Source organism: Aphidius gifuensis, linkage group LG5 (genome assembly GCF_014905175.1).
Source record: "Aphidius gifuensis isolate YNYX2018 linkage group LG5, ASM1490517v1, whole genome shotgun sequence".
Lineage (NCBI taxonomy): Eukaryota > Metazoa > Arthropoda > Insecta > Hymenoptera > Braconidae > Aphidius > Aphidius gifuensis.
In genome coordinates this window covers 15,046,917-15,057,279 of record NC_057792.1, presented here as the reverse complement: position 1 = coordinate 15,057,279, position 10,363 = coordinate 15,046,917, and the positions used below count along the sequence as shown (strand labels likewise).

Genomic DNA, 10,363 nt, shown 5'->3' with positions numbered 1-10,363 from the left:
AAGTTTCGATTAATTATTGCCTATTACATTACAAGCAAAGTACCATCAACTGTTTTTCGATATGACAAAAAAAATAAAAATAAAGTTCCATAATTATAGCTTGATTCTATCCAGCTGTTTTGTTCCCATGCAAAGAGCTTTTCGACTGAAAGAGTATCGTGTATAACTTATTGAATGCACCTGAAAATTATATGCTTATTTTTCCCTGTAATTTAAATTTAAAAAAGCTAAATGTCACGAAACAAATAAATAACAAGCTTATCCATTTTATAATTATAAATAAATTTTAAAAAATTGCAAAAAAAAAAAAAGGAATGCCAACGGCACGTGGTGTTCCCAAGCGGTCACCCATCCAAGTACTAACCACGCTCAGCCCTGCTTAACTTCGGTGATCGGACGAGAACCGGTGCATTCAGGCCGATATGGTCGTTGGCGAAGGTAAGGACAAAAAAAAAGGATAAAAGGTGTAGTACAAAAAAAAATTACAAGCATAATAATAAGCAAATAAAAATAATTATTTTTAATATATATCAAATGACTTATATAATAATCAAAATTAAATCAATATTTAAAATTTCGTGTAGATTAATTTTTTTTATTAAATTGAGATTTTAAATTTATTTAACAGAAATTCCATCAATCGAAATAGAATAAAAACCACACAATAAAGAAAAAAATATTCAATTACAATTGTAATAGGAAAATTAGTATTTCATAATTATATCAAAAAAAAAAATAATTATTTTGTTATTCGACTTCCACATGAATCACATCGTAATTCATTTCTTGATTTTTCATTTTCAATTTCTTTTCGACAGTGATCACAAATATTCACAGGGTATTCATCAGCTGGTATTATATATTTACTTCCACTATTTAATTCAGTAAAATAATCATTTTCAACTGATGTTTCTTCTCCATAAAACTTACCAGTTGAATGTCTATTCCCATGTTGATGATGATGATTTTTTTTATAGCATTTTTGTGAACTTGGAATTCTCAAATGATAAACTCTAATACACTTTTCATCATCATCATCATCTTCATCTTTTTGGTGTCCTGGTTTTTTATGTTGTTGAACTTTTTTTTTTTTTTTATTTTTTTGAGATTCTATACTCTCATCTACTGTATCAACTGATATTTTTTTTTTAGTCACTCGTCTTTTTTTTTCTCTTTCATAACTTGCTTCATTCGATGATAAACTTTGTTTACTATCATCATCATCCTGACCTTCCTGACTATTATTATCATCATCATCATCATAATAATCATTTCCATAGTTTCTTTGTAAATTTTTATCAACTCGTTTTTTTTGTTCAACGTTTTTTTTATTTGATGGATAATTAATTCTTTCACTGTTTTTTGTGTGAGCACTTTTTGATGAATGATATTGAGTTTTCACCTTGGAACTATCATCGGTATCAACTGTCAAGCTTGAACTATCAGATTTCGTTTTAACAGTTGCTTTATTTTTATGCCCATTAAATTCTTCTTCGTAATAATTTTTTTTATTTTTATTATCATCATCATCATCATAGTCGGAATTCTCTTCTTGTGATAAATTTAACTTTATAGATGATTTTTTTCTCGTCTGCATTTTTCGACGTAATAATTGTTTTTCTTTGCAGTTATTTCCTTCTTTATCACATGAGCAATTACAATCTTCATTTTCATTTAAAGCTTTAGCCATTCCGTAATTTTTTTTCACTACAATTTCTTCATTTTTAGCTACAGCTTCAGCAGTTTTATGTTTTTTTGTCACTTCCCGAGACTGGTCTTCTGATTTATCGGATGATTTCTTCCGAGTAGCTACATTTTTTCCTGCCTTATTTAAAATATTTTTACTGACAGTACTTTCTGGTTGTGCTGTTACTTCTTCAGGTTGTGCTGTTGTCAATTCATCAGAGGAAACATCTGAATTTAACGCCGAGCTCGAATATTTTTCACTACTGTCTTTCGCAACACTTCGAATACTTCGTTGGCTATTTTTTTCAGTAATTACAGGGCTAGACTTGAATAGTATTTCTAATGCTTTTTTAGCTTCTTGTAGCTCGTCATTTAGTTGTCTTGTCTGATATCTATCAGCTGATTTTGTCATTAAACTTTCAACACTTGTATGTAAATTTAAAAAAATAAAAAATTGATAACTCATTGATAAAAAAAATATTCTAGTCAATTCCATTTTATTGGAATGATCTGATGTATTTTTTATTAATGAACAATAATTTTTGGATCTGTTTTAAATGCCCTGACTCAATTGTCACACGAATGACATGAATAACAATATTGCAATTCATAAATATGCATCGTAATGAAAAGTATCAGGTTTAATTGCATAAAAAATAGCATGTTTCATTTATTTTTTTAAATAATATGCAAAAAAAAAACATATTTCATAATAATTACAATGTGGATTTTACTGTGGCTTCAATTTCACATCAAACAATTGATTTATATTATTTTTTTAAATCATAAATAAATTATTACACATTATTTCAAAGAACAAATTTTAATTTTTTATTTATTAAAAATATTATAATTAGTATTTAAAAACAATTAGTAACAAAAAAAAATATAACAATTCATAACAATTTTACATAACAGTTTTAAAAAGTAAAAAAAAAATAATTCATTGATGGCGTTATAGCAAAAATTATTGTTTATTTATATGTTAAATTGATTTAACGTAATATTTTTTTTCTTTCGTGTCATTTCAATAAAAAAAAAAATTATCTTGTGAAGAGACAATGAAACTTGGAATTGAAATTTACCAACTAATGTTATCTAATTTTTTTGACTGAAAAATTCAGGAAGTAGAAGAAATTTTTTTTATTGTTTCTGATCAGTCTAGTACGTATATATTAAAGTAAGGATTGTTCAACTTTTTTACGTTGAAAAAATAATTAAAAAATGATATATTAAGTAAAAAAAATTCGATCAGTGAAAATAATAGATGGAAATATTTGTAAAAAATTTAACGCTGACCCTGACATTGTTTGGAAGTTGAGAAAAAAAAATTTAAACAATCGACATTGCCAATGAATGTATAGCATGGCGAAATATGACGATTGACGTTGAAATTTCTCATGAAAAATATCCAAACAATATGTTTATTTTTTTTTATAAAATATACCAATATTTTGGGCGTGATTAATGTGAGCATGACCTGTTACATCTGGTGCGAAATCTTTCCAATGATTGAGATCAATGGCTGGTAGTTCTTCACATCTCATAATAGGATTACTAAATTAAAAAAAAAAAACAAATATAAATTTTTTGTATACATATAAAGCTGTTACTTCTAGTAAATGATCCATGAGCTGGAAAAATTTTTTTATTCTATCTTCAACAAACCTTGGAGATGGAATTTCGAATGCTCTAAGTTGCATGTTTCGAACATTGTCACTATTGTCACAGAACAATCTTCCAATACTGGCTTTTCGAATTTCTCGTAGTTGTTCTTGAAATAAAAATTAAAATACAATTAATTGGAGAAAATTAAATTGATTTCTAAATGATAAATTTAAATGAAAACACACCTCGAGTAAAACCAGTATCTGGATTTGAATTCTCGTACCAAAATCTATCACCAACACGAGTTCGATGAAATTGTTCAATAAGAATACAGAGGAATGTTGGACCTGTTAAAGCTCCATCAACATTATTTTCCAGTGATCCACCAACAGCAAGATCTACGTCATCTGGAGTCTCATAAAGTTGTGATAATTTTTCAATACTTTTTGCTGAAATAAAATCACTAAAATCAGCCCAAGTTCTTGCTCGACGTAAACCACAAAATTCACGAAAATCATTATAAGATGCGAGGCCATGATCACGAGCTCGATGAATATCTGTTGCTCGTAAATCATTTCCAAGACGATTCCGCATACGAAAAAGAAACACAGTTATCTGAAAAATAAAAAAAAATAATTGAGTAATTAAATTAACAATAACAGCTTAATAAATAATTAAAAATATTTTGTTACTTCATGATCGTAAAATGGATCTCGAGCTTGTTCTGGTTGATCAGCTAATCCACGTGTGAGAGCATCCATGTTGTTTGCTTGTTCAATAACACTTGGTCGTTGAAACCAGTCACTCAGTCGTAATAATGTTTGTGATGGTGAACGATTTTCTTGAACAAGTCTAGAAAACACAAAGATAATGTTATGCCTTTCTTTTAAATAACCTACTAGAAAATTAGAAAATACTTGGCAATTGTTTATAATTATTAAAAGTAAATTATCGTCAAAGAAATTCATTCATACTTGAGATATCCAGCGACCAATGAATGAAAGACTCGATTAGCAGCATTTGAGTGTTCGTTAAGAACAGTTGGATTTACATTTTGATCATAATCATCAACATAATCATCAGTGTTGTAAATTAGTTTGTATTTTAAGGCATTCTCAGGACCTAAAAAGTTTAAAGAAAAAATTAATTATATATAAATTATTAAATTGTTTTTTATTTTTAAATTTTTTTACCAGTAATAATAGGAAGCCATTCAACGTAAGAAATATGTTGATGTATTGCAATGAGAATTCTTCTGGTTTCTTGGAATATTGTCTCATCACTCCAATGTGGATTGAGAGCTGAGAGACGCTCAGCAATTCTGTTATGCTCACGTAGAAGAATTATTTGAATAACCGTCAATTGGGTATTTTGATTTACTCGATCATCACCTAGAGTTTATAAAAAATTATAATAAATTATAATTAAATTAAATAAAGTAAATGTTTAAATTTAATTACCAGCAAGATAGCAGACATCATTTGGTGAATCAATATTACAAACTGTTGATGCATTTGGATGATGGGGAAGCCATTCTTTTCCATTACGAATATCTGCCAACATTTTGCCTTTGATACCAGTTCTCAGGCCCAATGCCATTGTCTCAGCTGAACCATACACCAATGATAAATCTAAAAACTGCGTTACTCTTGTCATCTGTTGAAATAAATAATTTTTAGGTACATCCAATCTATAGCCTCCCATGTCAGATAAGTACAAACAATTATTTAAAATAGTCACATTAATAATTATAGAAATTGGAAAATTACCTGCTCAGCGAATCTGTTTTCCGATGGACAGCCAAGTGATTGATCAGTAACTGTTCGTCGAAAAGCAAGGCATTGCGTTGTCATTGGATATACTGGATCATTCGGTCCAACCACGATAGGAAAACATGATGGATCATTTAAATTTTGTACCGCAAGTTGACCGTTATTAGTGCAGCAAGGAACATTTCGGCTACCTGGCATTATAATTCAATTCTCAAATAGTTATATCGAATTTTACTGTGAATTTTACTTATCATGCTAGTATACAGAAAAATATTATACCTGTCATCGGTGGTGTTATTAGTTCAGCCATATCATGAGTAATGATTTGCCCATATTGCATAGTAGCCAAGGTCCAGCGTGGATCTTTGATTCTCACTTCGGGAAACAATGTGTAGCTCAATACTCTTGATCGTGGCAATGGTCTTCCACTTCTTGACAGTGCTGGTTGCCATATACCTAAATTTTATTTTACAATTTTATTATTTCAACCTGACTTTGATTGATTGACGAAATAATTAGCTTGGTGATTTTACTCGTGGCTAATAATTAATTTATTTGTGTAAAAAAAATCACTGGCTCATGGCAAAAGATAGTCACGGAAATTCTTGGTGAAAATATTTTTCTATAGAATTTCATGTATATTATAATCATCATATTTTTTCTATTACAAAATAAATCACCATGCGTGTAAAATTGTAGTCATAGTGTCAACAAATCCAACGTTAAATAGCACCTCGTAATTTTTATAATTATGACATTTTATATTATAGATAAATTTTTGAAAGCAAACTCATAAAAGTTTTGTAATAGGAGCAATAATGAGGGGTGTGATTTAGGCGTGACGATGTTTATCACCTGTCATTATAAATTACCACGATGTAATAAAATTTCACTGACTGATTTTTTTATCATAAAGTTTTAATTAATGAATTTTTTTTTTACATGTTGATCATACCATCAGAATAAATTGCTGGCAGTAGACGTGAGTAGGGTGTTTGTGCCATTCCCCAAGTTGGATTAACCAGATTATTGCATGAGCCATCGTAACTTCTGTAAGGTGATCGTTGGCACTGACCGAGAAATATTTTTCCACAAGTCTGGTTTACTTTTGGATAGGCATTCCTTCTTGTCCAGTGTGACGTACTTGATTAAATTCATTTTAAAAAAATAACTCAATTAAATTATCAGATATTTACCAAGAAATGAAAATTTCAATTATAAATTTTAATTTTTTTTTTTTAAACTAAAAAACATTACAAATTTTATTTTCACTTTTTTATGAAATATGAAAAAATGGTAGAAAGGTTTCGTATTATTTATTTTATGATAAATATATTTTTTTTTGTTTAAACGTGATCTATAGGTAAATAAAAATATTATTCGTGATTGAAAGGAGCCAAGTGATTGTCGAACAAATGGGAATGTACAATGAACAAATAGAAGGGATGAATGCATTGATGATTTTTAAAGCAATAAAAAAATATGCATCATATTACTGTTAAATAAAAATAATTTATGAATGGTAATTAATTAAAAGGCTAATTAATTAATGTACAATTAATGGTTTTTATGTTGCGTTCGTGTCGTTTGTGTATGCATGCTAAAACAATCCAGCCAGGGTCGTGACTCTGAAGTGATTAATCCACTTTAACGATTGATCTCTACTCAAGATCACTCCTTTTTTTTTAATCATTATAATTTTTTTTTTTTATCATTAAATCTTTAAGTTTTTTTCCTTCAATTTTAATTGACATTGTCAATTGCCAATTATGATTTATTTTTTTATTTTTAATTACTCAGTTGACATCGAAATTCAAGTAGAATTTTTTTTATTTTTTCCAATTTAAATAAAGTGTTATACATGGAAAATAAATACAATATATTTAATTTAAGATTCATTAAAATTGTCTTTATATTAGAGCATTAAATAGAATGATAAATAGTCATTTACTTTTTAAAAATACTTATGTAAAAAGTATTTATGTTTTCAGTTACTCTTACCCCATAACGTGAACTGGAGGCACAGGATTTAAATGTATACTGTTGGGAACCGGAAATCCATAGCTTCCATGAGTTGGTGCAATTTTTGAAAATTGATTTTCTGGCTCAGCTTCATATCCAAAATAATTTCTAAGTGTTTGATAAAATGAACTGTAGCTCCAACTGTCACCGACTCTCAAGGCTCTTGATTTTCTTACAGAAGCTGAGCAAAAAAAAAAAAAACAATAAAATATTTCATGTCTAAAATACATAAAAATAATTAAATATAATATATTATTTAAAAAGAAATATTACTCATGAAAAGGGACGGGATTTTGTGAGCGCAAAAAAAAAAAAAATAATTGTTTTATTTTAACAAAGCCTGAGGGACGATAGATATAGTACGAGAGGCCAAGATCGATTGCGACAGTGAAAGTAAAATATTGTAACAATAATTGTAAGGTCGAATTAAAATGTTAAATTGTGGGAAATTTAAAGCTCAGTACTATCAGATGCAAATTAAAAATATATATCAACATAGAAATAATTTAATTGTGAAAAAAATTATGTCTTTTTACTATATCATTTAAATGTGTATAAATTAGAAGTTAAATGAGAGTTTCACATTTTCTTTACAAGTACTTTTTCTATGTTTATTATTTATATTTAATGTTAAGACAAAATTAATTAATAAATTTGAATTTAAAGATCGAAATAAACAATATTTAAGTATTTGTAATGTTAAAGGAAATTAATTAAAACATAAATTAAATTAAGCTATACCACAATGAAATGTTGACAAATTAATACGTAAAAACAAAAAAGAGAATACTAAATTTCGTCAAGCCTTCGTAAATTTATTTCTCTAGATTTTTTTTGTATTTTTTTTTCGCGGGTGTATCTCCGAAATCGACCCGTTAAAAATTTCGAAATATTTCAAATTATTTAAGAAAAAAAAAAGGCTTAAATGTTGAATAATTTTTTTAATTGAATATAGTCATGAAAATATTTATCTGGGTTTTCTTTTTGAGTTAAATGCTATGGTGAAACATCCGAGTAAATTAAAAAATATTCACAAGCAGTTGCTCACGTTGACCTTATCCTAGCTCTTGTTTACATTTACAGACCTTGCTAGTTGCTATAATAAAAATATAAAATATATTGTCTCAAAATACTTGCCTCTTTACTTACTATTGCAACATTACAATTTAAAATTCAAATATATGCTTGTATATGAAATTCTGTTATCACATGAAAATATAATTGTATAAAATTTAAATTATAAAAATATTTTCTATTATTTTATAGATCATAACTATTTTTAATTGTATATATTATTTTTTATATTTATCACCTGCGTTATATAATTTTGTGAAATTTTATTTATTTAATTTTTCATGGGTCACATAATTGAGTTAACAAAAATACATATTAATTTTTAACGCTGCTATTAAATAATTAACTTGTGAATTTTTTAAACTCACTTGTGAAATTTATAAATTTAAAATTATAAAAAAATAAAACAGTATAAAAATTGTGTGAAGTTTAATATACTATCAATTATTTTTCTTTTTATCTATTCACAATGTCTAATAGAAAAAAAAATTAAACTAATAATAAAAAATTCAAATTGAATTTAAAAATAAAATTAAAATTCTAAAAAATTTATCAACAAAATTAAGATGATAATTACAATAAACAAATGAAAACACACCTATTTTTTATTTATTAATCAAACTTAATTGCAGTATGATAATTACGAAATGAAATAATTTGGTTCTCCATTATTTACACAACTCACTTGAAATAAAATTTTAAAAATACTCTAAGAAAATTAATGAATAATGAAATAACAAGTTAAATATATTTTTTTAATGTTTGCAAAATCTAGACTAAAGTGTGATTAATATTGAATATTATTCATATATATAGAAAACTTTCACTAAAATAATATGAACGTGATATTTCTGGAGGTAAAAATAATAAAATATTACCTGAATTTTCAGGTGTAGCTGCAATTGACACATCCACCAGTTGAAAAATCAATATCAATCCAATAATATACAATTTTTTTAAATCCATCTTGTCTTGTATTTTTTATCTCTCCAATTCTGAAATCATCTATGCAATTTTTTAAATATTACTTTCTTTAAATCTACACTTAAAATTATACTAATAAATTTGTTTAAATTTAAAAAATTGTCATTTAATTTTGCGATACTTGTGAGGCAGTTAAACATGCGATCTTTACTGTAAATGAATGAAAAAATAATTGTAAAATTAGTTTTATATTTATTAAGATGAATGAAAAAAAAAAAAAAAAACAATTATGATTCATTTTCTTCTGCGTAAGGAATAAAATCACATGACTGCACTTGGGCTTGACTATAATACATCACATGTTTTCAAGTGAAAGGAAATGTAGAGCACGGCTGGTCAATTATATTTTTTTTATTTTTGTTTATATTGAAAAAACAATCATTCGCATGAATTAAGATCCTTGTACAGGGAAATACTTCAATTTGTACCAAAAGCAATCATGCTTTAGAGTCATTAATAGCTAATCTTACTATGATTAGTAATTTTATTTATGTATATAGAATTGATTACTCATAAATTATTCATTTAATCATAAACCAAATTTAGATCATATACTTGGCATCGACTAAAAGGGAGTTTTCTCGTATCTAAAAATAATTGACATGTAGATTTTTCTTATTTTTTTTTTTTTTTTAAATAAAAAAATTCAAAAAGGAAAATAAATTTAAAATTTAATTGAGCATTTCTGGAAAATTGTTTATGGTTTTTTCAACACTAAAGTGAGGTGTGAAATGAACTTTCAAAATAGATTGTTAAAAATTGAAAAAAAAAAAAAGGAAATAAGTCATTAGAATTTTTTTTTTTTTTATTTCTATTTCAATTTACGACATGTAGACTCAATGTAAAACTTTTTTTATAGACATAGTAAATATATATTTGAATTTTTTACTTACCAATTGGATTAAATAAATTTTTGTTTATTTAAAAAATTTTAAAAAATTTTTTTGATGAATTAAAAACTAGGCACCAAAAGAAAAAATAAAAAATACGGGTGAAATGAATTTTTTATTATATTTTGTTTAGAAAAATTTAGTTTGTTTTTGTTAATATTGTTTTGGTACTTCTAAGTAGTCACGTGTATCTTATATTAAAACTTGTTAGTCAGTCATAGTTCAATATATGACTGAACAATTCAACGTCTTACATGAACTTATAAATAGTAGGAGAAAGTGTTGATAGCTTTATCAAAACGCCTTCTAATCCGCAATCCCCCAGTC

At 26.4% G+C, this 10,363-nt stretch overlaps 1 protein-coding gene and 1 non-coding gene across 2 annotated transcripts; both read right to left on the bottom strand.

Moving 5' to 3' along the window:
* Nucleotides 1-315: 315 nt before the first annotated feature.
* LOC122858515 lies at nt 316-434 on the bottom strand. The gene has a single exon (XR_006374303.1). It is a non-coding gene; the product is annotated as a 5S ribosomal RNA (ribosomal RNA).
* A 2,053-nt stretch (nt 435-2,487) lies between these two features.
* On the bottom strand, nt 2,488-10,278 carry LOC122857772 (peroxidase). Its single transcript, XM_044160139.1, has 13 exons — nt 10,040-10,278; nt 9,041-9,167; nt 7,068-7,269; nt 6,022-6,209; nt 5,346-5,522; nt 5,064-5,257; nt 4,755-4,950; nt 4,488-4,685; nt 4,269-4,416; nt 3,987-4,146; nt 3,540-3,909; nt 3,355-3,460; nt 2,488-3,243 (listed from the first exon to the last, which is right to left on the bottom strand). Exons 2-13 carry the CDS (start codon nt 9,126-9,128, stop codon nt 3,111-3,113), a joined length of 2,160 nt encoding a protein of 719 aa, XP_044016074.1. The 5' UTR covers nt 9,129-9,167; nt 10,040-10,278; the 3' UTR covers nt 2,488-3,110.
* Nucleotides 10,279-10,363: the final 85 nt, after the last annotated feature.

Excerpts from the sequence above, each read along its gene's own strand:
- LOC122857772 (XM_044160139.1), bottom strand. The coding sequence starts at position 9,128 with ATGGATTTAAAAAAATTGTATATTATTGGATTGATATTGATTTTTCAA. Across the intron at positions 5,523-6,021 it reads GCCAGCAATTTATTCTGATG|GTATATGGCAACCAGCACTG; the intron begins GTATGATCAACA and ends AATAAAATTTAG. Across the intron at positions 5,258-5,345 it reads AATAACACCACCGATGACAG|GTAGCCGAAATGTTCCTTGC; the intron begins GTATAATATTTT and ends TTATAATGCCAG.